The sequence below is a fragment of the Anarrhichthys ocellatus genome, unplaced genomic scaffold (assembly GCF_004355925.1).
Source record: "Anarrhichthys ocellatus isolate YVR2014 unplaced genomic scaffold, GSC_Weel_1.0 scaffold31, whole genome shotgun sequence".
Lineage (NCBI taxonomy): Eukaryota > Metazoa > Chordata > Actinopteri > Perciformes > Anarhichadidae > Anarrhichthys > Anarrhichthys ocellatus.
Window position 1 is genome coordinate 1160094 of NW_022280061.1, and position 11072 is coordinate 1171165.

The following is an 11072-nucleotide window of genomic DNA, read 5'->3' on the forward strand; positions in this document are numbered from 1 at the left end:
CCTCCCCCTCCCCCTCCATTGTCATCAACTCCGAGCATCCAACCATTGCCATCATCTCATTACTAGTTCGGGCAGTGTTGACATTTTTTAGTTCCATGTTCATGTTTGAACTACTTTGATTTGGGATTTTGTTACATGCTTCAACTAGCTTTGTCTTTCTTTTTGAAATGTCAACCACAGTAATAATTATTCCCCCATATGTCTGCATGTCATCTGTGAGTGGATGCCTGTCAGGAAGTTATCCGTAAAGAGAATGACTGCATGCCACTTCACCTCCACGCTCCTCAGTCCCATCCGTGGAAATGAAATGAATCCTTTCATGACCAGACCTCATCCGTTTCCATGTCCGTACTCTTTTCCTGCTTCACTTCAGCCAAAGTTCCCAACGATTAACGCTTGCTTACATTAATTGTATGAAGTGTTTTGTTTCTACTTAACACCTTTTTATTTCTCTCCCCAAATTAATCTTCAAAATATGCTATTCAGGAGTAGGATGCGTATAGATTTGTTTGAAGCAAGTGTGTTTTACTAATTGGACTCGTTTGTTTGGGTAAACCTGACATCACCTAAACTTGTTGTTTATAAAATAAGATATTATTTCACTAAACAATGTGCAGAGTTGGCATTGTTTTTGGTGACAATTCCTTCCTCTGAAAGTAACTTCCCATATTCCCAGCCCTAGCCACTCGGTTATGTAAAGACGAGGGCTATGCGCAGAACAGGATAGTGCCAAACTGTGTGACGGTCAAGTTGTATTCCTTTTATTTGGACTTTTAATTAGAGGATTATCTGCAAGCTTCAGAAACTCCATTTGATATCTTGTTTTGCCTTTTTAAGAATATTTTACATTTATATAGCCTGCAGGAAGGTCATAAATGGTTTAGGGACATTTTTCTTTCTGTATTATTTTGGTTCCTCAGTTTCCAGGTAGCATTAAACGGTTCAGATTTTGGGTTTCTTAAGCCTGCAGATATACTTGACTTGTGATATTGAGTCCAGCACTCACTATCTCTCTTTCCTCTCGCTCAGAGAAAATGCACAGCAAAGACTTAATTGAAAGCACCATTGGTCATATCATGGTTACACAACTGCTTCAAACTGAACTGTGTTCATGCTTCAGAATGTCAGCTGCTCCGTAGCTACTGCTGTACGACACGATGGCGTGCTAATTGCCCCAGCTAGCTGGCCAATGAGCCGAGCTGTGCAGCCTTTGGTTTTGCTCGAAAATGACTATTGAGCAGCCATTAGGCTGCATTGTGGTGTGCATGCTTTTTAAAAATTGTTATTATTCATCAGGTTTGGTTTCCAGGTTCAAGGAGAGACCAAACCTGTAGCAGTAATAAACATAAAAAGTACATAGCTGAAAGCTATCACATTTTCCCTGGTAAACATCTTTATTTCTAGTTCTTTCATCAGCTTGCTCGTTGAGCTCGATTCATTACATTTTCACTGTATTTGTAAATTAATAGACCTGAACATGTTTTGAATGCCTCGCGGTATAAAGAGTTTGTCTCATGATTAGGAAAAGGGGTATTTTACTGTGTTTTTCAATAGCCAGTTTTTTTTTTAAATTATTCATATTTTGATTAAGTGCACACCTCAATGCAGTTTATGCAGCGTATTATTCCCTTTTATATGTGGGATTGTTGGTGTAGAATGAACCTTTATCACACATCTTGTTAGTGTGAGACTGAGGGGGACTCCATTTCTAAGCATTCAGTCGGAACAAAAAGGCTTGTGTGATGTGAATACCACTTCCCACACAAATGTTGGGAATTAAAAAATGTGACGAGAATGAATGCACCTGAACAATGCCTACTAACGTCTGGGGGGAGTGGGAGCTGCAAATGTTGTTAAATGAATTGCGTTAATGTCTTGAAACAAGGTAATCTTGCTCGTAGGTGAGCTCTTGAACATTAGTTAAAAAATCAACACAGTTGTGTGAGTGTGAGACAGAAATATAGCATAAAGCAAAAATGTCTTTTCCACTCACCAAACCAAAGGCTGCACATCAGAATAATTCTGAACACTGTTGAAGAAAAAAAGATGACATTTAAAAAATGGTCGCTTTTGCATGCTGGCTTTCAACATCTGCATTAAGCTCATTTTTGTTGTCTTTCATTTCCCCCCCCCCCCCCCCTCTCTCTCTTTCTCTTCTAAATTCTGACTTGTGAAACTGTTTCTCCCTGTTTTCTTTTCCTATGCACCTTAAAGCACACACATTAACCATCCTTGCTACCGCCTAGACCAGTTAAGTAAAACAATGAAACCCCACAACCTCCAAATACTTTATCTTTAAAAAGGGGATCAATGCAGTGATGTGTGTATGTTAGGTAATTGATATGTTGCACAGTTTACTATCCCGACAGCTAGCTCCACTGCCTAGATAGTGGTTTGTTATAATGTCCCTTCTGTGATGTTGTGGTACTTCTAGTCCCTTCTGTGTATTTGTAGTTTGTTGTGACGGTGAATGTTTCATTGGCTTCTCATCCCCATTTTGCTTTGTGTACTGTGTTGTAGTTGGTAGCGGAGTTTGTGCTTGCAGGTTGGGTGGGAAATAAAAAAGAATCCTTGTAATTAGAAAAGTATTACGGCAGTGGAAAATATTACTATTTTTGTGGGTTGGGTGTGATGAGGGCTTACTGTACATTTGTTTAGCCATAATCTGTGGCTTGCATCTCAAAATGTCTTGCGATAGTGGCACTGATCCATTTTCAGATTTAAGTTTGGTCTTTTTTTTACTTTTTGTTTTTTTTAAGTTCAAGTGATGCAAGTCCTCCAGTGTAAATATCTTTATATTTGTCTTTTTATTTTTGTTTGATGGATGATTTCAAACGCCAAACCTTAACTAGGACGACAGTAATTGATCTGTTAATATACGCATTCTTTGTCACACCTCCAAATAGCCTGCTTTTCAGCTGCATTGCAATGCATGGCCAAGGCCCAGCAGTGCTTCCAGTTCTTTTGGGCTTGGTTAAAAACAAAAATTAAAAACTTGCCATGATTGTTCCTTTTTAATCAAGGACATGTGTACAGATGAGTTTTTTGTCCTTGGGTCTTGCTGAGGAATAAGATCAGTGTAAATAGGCAAGTTGAAGTGTAAGGGTGTGGGCAAACGCCCCTCCCCCAGTTCTGTACAGAACGGCATTTTTAACCAACCAAAGATGCTTGTCATGCCTTACTTTGACTACTTTGTTTAGCTTTGGTTTGTTTCTTTGGATTTCTCATCAGTGTGTTGTATGTACCTTACTTATTAACTGTTGTGGAGAGTCACATAATGCCGGTGACTGTACTGTAATGTGTAAGCAGAGTTGGGGGGGGGGGCATGCCACAGGGGATGAAACTGTTGTAGCTTGTTGCTCTTTATGGGCCTAAAGACAGATGGATGTCCATCTCTGTGTGTTGATTGGACTGTCCTGCCCTAAAGTAGACTCTGCTGAACCATCAAAGTCTCACCAAGCCATAAAAAGAGATTGTAGGGATTTATGCTTAATGTTTTTTTGGACAATTCCTCAAATTTGACTGAAATTTTGACTTTTATTGAAGATTTCTGACAAATTAATCATCAAAGGCAGGACTGAGTTTTTCCACCTGAGCTTGTGTGTGTGTTGGTGATCAGCAGAGGACTTCTTCGGAGCTGTATGTGTACTTTGGTGTGTCTTACCACTTCCCCCACTGATTGTTTTCTACTCCGTGTCCTTTCCTTCTCCTCTCCCCTGTTTCTTGTAGGGCGGCTGAGGAGGCAATGATTTCAGATCTGGATGAGAACAACCCGGGCACGGAGTGGGAGCGGGTGGCTCGGCTCTGTGACTTCAACCCCAAGTCCAGCAAGCAGGCCAAAGACGTGTCCCGCATGCGCTCCGTCCTCATCTCCCTGAAGCAGTCCCCGCTAGTCCGCTAGGAGGCCAAGACTGCTCGGGGCGTCATTCCATATCATCGTCTGTCACCGCACATCAACCAACCCAATCTGTAGTCTGAAGGAAAAAGGGCCTTAGACCCCTTCTGTGACACCCAAACGATATCATTCCCATGATGCTCTTCTCTCTTAACCTGTCAGTCTCATGAATCCTTCTCTCGCCCACGAGGGTTGATTGATGTTTAATAGTTTGCCTTTTGTTTCCCACCCTTGCAAAAGAAAACACTATCTCTGAATTTGTCTTTTTTTTTTTTTTTTTAAGGGACCAAATTCAATGACAGAACTCCAAATTCAGTGTGTACTTCTGTGTATGTAGAGCTTGCTTGTGGCAAATTGTGTTCCAATCTATTTCCTTTTGAAAAGCCTCTCCCCTCTCCAGTCAGGGACTGAACAAAGTCCAGTCATTACAATAAATATGACCCGTTTGTGTGTGCGATTAAACCTCAACAGTGTATGTACTCTTATGCGTGTACCTATGTACATATACAGAAGGCAATATATATACAGTATATAAAACAATTATGTCACTGAAATTAGACAGTTGTGGTTTTGAAGAGAACTAGATATTAGCCAGCTGTTGCTTGATCATGCGTGTTCGTTCATTTGATTTCAATATCAGTAAAAAGTGAATGAAAACTGTCCTGTCATTCTTCAACTGGATATTTAATGTTCTTCTGTGCTCAGAATTGTGACCGTCAACTGAAGGTATCACAGGACTTCTAACGATTTTGTCTTTAGTTTAGTCGCCACCAGCTTCAATATCTGGCTTATTAGCTTGCTAGCTGCACTCTTATTGTCAAATTTGCCATTAATAATATGATAAATTGAACTTATAGCTGCACTGATCAATATTTGCTAACAGTGGGTCTTAATTGTGTAATATGAAAGAGGTCGCTTGTAGTGACGAACTCAATCATCACCCAACTCTGCAGGAAGGAACTTGTAACATATAGATCCCTTTGCTCCGGTCACAACGAAAATAACTGCAGTTACAAAAATGCAAACTACACAGAATAAACAGGTCTGTAGTCGCTCAGAGTACTAACTCATTAGAGGCATCTATTTGGTCTTTTCTCGTGTGATTTGGGGATGGGCGCATGGGAGAGTTTTCCACCTCTCTCAGCTTGCTTTTCACCCAAAATATTGTATACCTAATAGAACCATTGTCACAGGGTTCAAATGGATGTTTTCGTTTAGTTTTGATGTTGGTGAAACTTGATAATTTGCATGTGCATAAGGAGGCAGTGCTAGTGTGACAGTATCACAGTCTATATGCAGCTGAAGCACAGGGACACGCATCGGCTACTTCCCGATCTCTGCGCTATTGTTTATCTGTAAAGGAAATCCGGATATTACGTCAAAATACAAGCGGAAGTCCTCCCACATCCTGGTTGTGCAGCACATGAATTGGTCCGGTCAGATTCAAGTCTCAGTTACGGCTTTCGCTTCGTGCTAAATAATTCCGTTAATTGAACCGGTTTGTTTTCCGTTTTCTTTTCTGTGGGCAAAATGCCGTTAACGTTCGAGCTGTGTCCCGGTAGAATGATTGGAGGAGATCATCCATGCTTCATCATCGCTGAAATTGGACAAAATCACCAGGGAGACATTGAGATTGCCAAGAAAATGATCAAAATGGCAAAGGTAATAAAATCGTCACTTTATATTGAATGTGAATACGTATATTTTCTGATACGAGAACAAACGAAATCAGAATTCAATTAAAAAATGTGCCGATTGCATATTTTTGTCGCCTCACCGTCCTCTTCTGAATCATTACTTTAAATGAAGTTTGGCTTGTGTTAGTTAGTGGCCATGTTAGGTAACCGTATCTGTACTGAATCCGAAGCACACGCCCGTTTTATGTGTATTCAGTGTAAATACCTAAAAACACAACTTCTTAGTAAAAACACTTCAGTATAGCTGCTCCTTTAAACCTTCAGTGGAGCCTTGTTTTGCAGGTGTATCATGTTAATTATTTCCTGAAATTAACTGTGCATTTTGGTCCCAGTTACAGGGAAAATCGAGACGTTTTGAGTTATTTAAGTTATAAGCTTTTGTTAATTTCTAGAGGAATTTCCTTTAGAAGAACTACATTAAACCACAGTATTAAACATATTTTCTTATCTATTTAATGTGAACTTCATTCCCCATATATGTTGCTTATTATGTCGCTTTTAGATCCCATTAATTCATGATCAGCTCACCTGGTGAAAAAACAACTATTTGTAACACTAGAAATAGATTTTAATAGGTATAATAAATGACAAGTGTAGTAATTGAACACTGTCTCCTCTTAATAGCACGAAATAGTCCTTTCTAGGAACATTACTGTGTTTTTTAGCACAATCTGTAGGAGCCCTACAATCAATCATCACTACTTAGTATGTTTTACAAGCTTCCCTTCTTTTTAGTCCTTCACTTATTTCTGCCTTCACAGGACTGCGGTGCTGATTGTGCCAAATTCCAGAAGAGTGAATTGGAGCATAAATTCAACAAGAAAGCCTTGGAGCGCGAGTACAACTCTGTTCACTCCTGGGGGAAAACCTATGGTGACCACAAGCGCCATCTGGAGTTCAGCCATGAGCAGTACAGGGAACTGCAGAAATATGCTGCGGAGGTGGGGATCTGCTTCACTGCCTCTGGGATGGATGAGGTAAGAAAGAGACGTTTGAAGAAGGCTTTCTGTGGTTTTAATCAGGTTGAAGTTTAACCGTATGTTTTTTTTCCTGTCTTTTAGATGGCAGTGGAGTTCCTCCATGAGCTTAATGTGCCTTTCTTGAAAGTGGGCTCAGGAGACACCAACAACTTCCCCTATCTGGAGAAGACTGCCAAGAAAGGTGAGCGTGAACTGCAGCAGATGTATTTTATGTTGCATATTTAAATGCTAAAATCATCAGTGCTCTTTGTTGGGACTTCACCATGTGGTTGGAACAAAGGGAGTTGGAAGTTGGGCCTACATGGTTCAACAGCCCCACCAGACGTTAAGTCTCACCTACGATTTTTGGTCCAAACAACACTGGGGTCTCATTGGACGAGGGCCACAGGCGGCTCCCTGTGGCGTGACTGAGACTATAAAAATCTGCATTACCTCCAGCTCGGAGCCATCCCACGCAATTCGATTCGCATGAAAGGGGGCGTGCACAACGTTGTTGCTTTTAAGAAAACATAGGAATAGTTCTACATTCGCTGGTCGAACAATAGACTGTTTTGGATGCCAAATGAGAAGTGGATTAACCTGCAGAAGGAAGAATCATATTCTTCATAGGAAGAGAAGGACGTTACAGTCGACGTTTGCCGGTCGTAAGGAAGAAAGATTCCCTTGAGGAATCCATGCTGCCATATGGACGATTTATCGCCGCGCAGCTTGAAGCTCTGGATCCCGAATTTATTGAAGAAATTCGAAGAACCTCATCGACCGCTACAAAGTCATCTCAGAGTAAGAGACTTGTGTCTGGGCAGAGATAGGCCATAGTGTGTCTGTTACCTTGTTTTGTTTAAATTTACTGTATTTTGAACGTGGTATCGCGTACGTTTACGGACCGCCGAGTTCCGTTCCGAAATTACTGTTCTATTCTACATTTTTGTAGTCTCACATGGCGTGGTCACTATTCTGATTATAGCTGGATATCGTGGTCTGTGCTCGAATTCAAACCTTCACTCTGAATGTGGAATAGTACTTTGACTATGCACATTGTGAGTGAACAGCAATTTTTTAACTTAATTTATAGTTTGGTTATTGGTCCGTGATCTCAGGGTGGTGCCCCGTTATTATTAATATTTGTTCATAATCTTATTGACATGAATCATTTTTATAGATGTCAATAATTTAGTTTCATACTTGCTAATAATCAAACACGCTCCTGCCAGATCTTAACAACTTCATAACTATTACATAAACAAATACTATATTAAGTAAAACAATAAAAGAGCAATAGAAGCAGAAAGAATGCACAAATGTGTCAGTAGAAATTAGTTAAAAAGTGGGAGAGGAAAAATAAATGAAGTGAGCTTGATTGTTGAACTACAGGAGCTCATTAAGAGGAAAGAGAAGGGTTGCATTTCCCCCTTTGCCCATGTTATACATATTGTTGATCAGGCTGTTGCGCTCCTGTCTGTGTCAGGACGGCCCATGGTGGTGTCCAGTGGGATGCAGAGCATGGAGACGATGCGTCGGGTCTACAAAACGGTGAAGAAGCACAACCCCAACTTTACCATCCTGCAGTGCACCAGCGCCTACCCTCTGGAAGCTGAAGATGTCAACCTCAGAGTGATAATGGTGAGAAGAATAGAGCATTACTCCTTTATCAAAAGGTTGGTACAAAAACAAGATGAGTTGTGAAATTGTCTCACTCCATTGAAAGCAAAATTAGAAGTTTTTTAGCAGATGCATATTGAGTTTCAAAAGCCATTAAGATATCACACGTCTTATTGCAATTTGTGTTTTTAGCATTTATTTCCCCAAATTAAATTTACAATAATTAAGATTAATCTTCCTGTTTTCATGGCCATGTAGAATTGACACTTTCTTATGAGGTTAAAGCTACAATGTGTAATGCCTAGCCACCTTCTCCAAAGAAATGTGGGCAGCATTTCACCTCTACTACTGGGAACACACCATTATAACAATATATTTATAGCAAAAATACGCTTTTCTAGTTTCTAAATTTCTAGTCTCTAATGCTAAGCTTAGCTTTAACTTTATTTTAGTTTTAGTAACTCCCATTTAAAAAATATACACTTAATTTAATTACTTTATTTATATATATATATATCTATCTATCTATCTATCTATCTATCTATCTATCTATCTATCTATCTATCTATCTATCTATCTATCATAGTGTAATACAAAACATTGTATGCATATCAGAAAAAAATAACTCACCCACTTGTAAACTACAGGAATACCAGAAGGAATTTCCCGATATTCCCATCGGGTACTCCGGCCATGAGTCTGGGATCAGTATTTCAGTTGCGGCCGTAGCTATGGGTGCAAAGGTCATCGAGCGCCACGTAACCTTGGACAAGACTTGGAAAGGAAATGACCACGAAGCCTCTCTGGAGCCCAGTGAGCTAGCCGAGCTGGTTCGTTCCATCCGACTGGTGGAGAGGGCGCAGGGCACCGGCATCAAGCAGATGTTACCTTGTGAGAAGCCGTGCCATGATAAGGTGAGATATTCTGGCTCCACAAAAAAAAAAAAAGCCATCAGAAACTTACATTTGTACTGTTCAGAAAGACAGAGAACCTTTAAGACAACATTTTTGAAATTGTTTTCAACTCCCAACCATGAGAACAATAATGATGTCAGACCTTTTATTGTCTATTCTTCAAGCTGGGTAAGTCCTTGGTGGCCAAGGTCAAGATCCCCAAAGGAACCGTCCTGACTCAGGACATGTTGACGGTGAAGGTGGCTGAGCCGATGGGCATCGCGGCCGAGGACATCTTCCAAATGGTGGGAAAGACCGTGACGAAGGATGTGGAGGAGGACGACAGCCTCTTGCCAGAGGTGGTGGATGGGTACTGCAAGAAGAGGAAGTGCTGAGGATGGCAAGGAGTTCATAAATGGGTAGAAAAGGCACATCATTTGAGAGGAAACGTTATCGATTCCTCCAGTCATTTTGTTTGGTGGTGATGGGATTGTCCTGGACGAGGAGTAATTGGTTCGTGCATTGCTCTGATAGTTTCAATATATCACAGCTGGGGTTCAAACAGTTTCTTTTTCAAATAACTCTGTTTTTTATTGTCTAAAAGCCGCCTTAACTTAATACACTAACTTTTTCTCCAACAGGCTCTTTGATAAACCCACCATAATCTTACAAGAGGCTCAATAGTAGTCTCAGTCCTGTGGTCAGTACTAGTGCAGCACTTTCTGAGGTGGCACAAAAGCCAGTTGTTGTTACTGTTAACTTGACATACTTTGCACTATAGTTTTTGCCTGCTCTGTAGAGATTAAAGGAACATTGAACACACAAAGCTGCCACTGGTCATCTCCTCACACACCGGTGAGATCAGAGGCCCTTTGCCAAACACTCATTGTATTCTTCTTGTACCTGCTCATTAATGTAAGTTCATGATATCCTGCATGGTTTGTGTTTGTGCTGCTTCTTTGAGAGAAGCACAATAAGACTACCGGAGCCAGACGCTTCCCAAAACCAAAAGAAGAAATGCCCCCTCTCTCAATTAACCTTGTTTTTGTCACGAACCCAAACCCGTCCGGATGTTAACTGAACATGTCACAACCTGTGGAGACTCTGTTGAGATTTGATGTTCCAAAAAGTTGAAGCCTCCAAATAAAATGTTGCCCGAATTTCCTCCCTGAGGTTTTCCCTTGTCTTTGCTACATCACTTTGATGCTCGGATCGACTCCCTCTGTGTATGCCACATTCACTTTGTTCTCTCCTTCTCATGGTAGGTTTATTATCTTTAGATGTGCAGTTAGTTTCTGTGAAATAACATACCACACACTGATATTATCTGTGCATTGACTTGGTTATGCAGCTCTCCATCTGCTGGAGTAGGAAAGAGTGTCAGGATTAAGGGTACATCGTTTCACAGTAATGTTAGGCAAATCGAATGTATTAATTTACTCTAATCTGTAAAACAGCAGAAGGAACCATGGGACTATCACGTGCAATAGCACGCAGACACAGAGGAAGGCCAGCTGCTGCAGGGTCTAGTCTAGTAGAGAAATATGCAACAGGGCTTTGTTTTCCCCCATGTTCCTGAGTCAAAACTAATGTCATGTCACCGTCTCTTTGGTCCACGTATTGTGTAAACGGTGTGTCAAGTTTAGGTAGTCCAAGTGTCGGAGCTGACAGTAATGCGTCCTTCATGCCATTAAAAGCAGTAGTCAGTCCAGGTCGGCTTGTCGTGCGCATAAAGAAGTTTACCATGAATCATGGAAGAGAGGGGTGCCTCTCTTTCTCAATATTGGGATCTACTGTATATAATATGACATCATTCCAAAGAAGCTCATCATTTGTTTCTTAGTTTGTGGTTTAGGCAGTTTGAATAGCCTGTATTCTTTTGGGAGGGAGGGTTTTGCCCTCTGCTGTGATCACATGTCCCAGATATGAAACTTTATCGAAAGCAAATTGCAATTTGGACGGACTAGCCTTGTGACCATTTGCAGGCAAAAATTTTTATATTTGCATG

The 11072-nt window shown here is 40.7% G+C and overlaps 2 protein-coding genes across 5 annotated transcripts in view; both read left to right on the plus strand.

Moving 5' to 3' along the window:
• clta (clathrin, light chain A) overlaps positions 1 to 4555 on the plus strand; it is an 8060-nt gene extending 3505 nt beyond the window's left edge. For 2 of the 4 annotated variants that reach the window (XM_031864642.1, XM_031864644.1), the window contains one exon: positions 3730 to 4555. In XM_031864642.1, the coding sequence (XP_031720502.1) occupies positions 3730 to 3901 (172 nt within the window). In that variant the 3' untranslated portion in view covers positions 3902 to 4555. Of the gene's footprint in view, positions 2193 to 2214; positions 2251 to 3729 lie in introns of those variants that run through there. The other 2 variants (XM_031864641.1, XM_031864643.1) reach the window with 2 other exon arrangements.
• Positions 4556 to 4641: 86 nt separating this feature from the next.
• On the plus strand, positions 4642 to 10224 carry nansa (N-acetylneuraminic acid synthase a). Its single transcript, XM_031864638.1, has 6 exons — positions 4642 to 5557; positions 6354 to 6569; positions 6654 to 6753; positions 8038 to 8192; positions 8819 to 9085; positions 9250 to 10224. The coding sequence occupies exons 1-6, from the start codon at positions 5426 to 5428 to the stop codon at positions 9457 to 9459; spliced, it is 1080 nt and encodes a 359-aa protein (XP_031720498.1). The 5' UTR covers positions 4642 to 5425; the 3' UTR covers positions 9460 to 10224.
• Positions 10225 to 11072: the final 848 nt, after the last annotated feature.

What these genes read in the sequence shown, in the direction of transcription:
- nansa (XM_031864638.1), top strand. Translation starts at nt 5,426, where the DNA reads ATGCCGTTAACGTTCGAGCTGTGTCCCGGTAGAATGATTGGAGGAGAT. An exon ending in CTGCCTCTGGGATGGATGAG is followed by an intron (nt 6,570 to 6,653) that starts GTAAGAAAGAGA and finishes CCTGTCTTTTAG; the next exon opens with ATGGCAGTGGAGTTCCTCCA. An exon ending in GGAGAAGACTGCCAAGAAAG is followed by an intron (nt 6,754 to 8,037) that starts GTGAGCGTGAAC and finishes TGTCTGTGTCAG; the next exon opens with GACGGCCCATGGTGGTGTCC.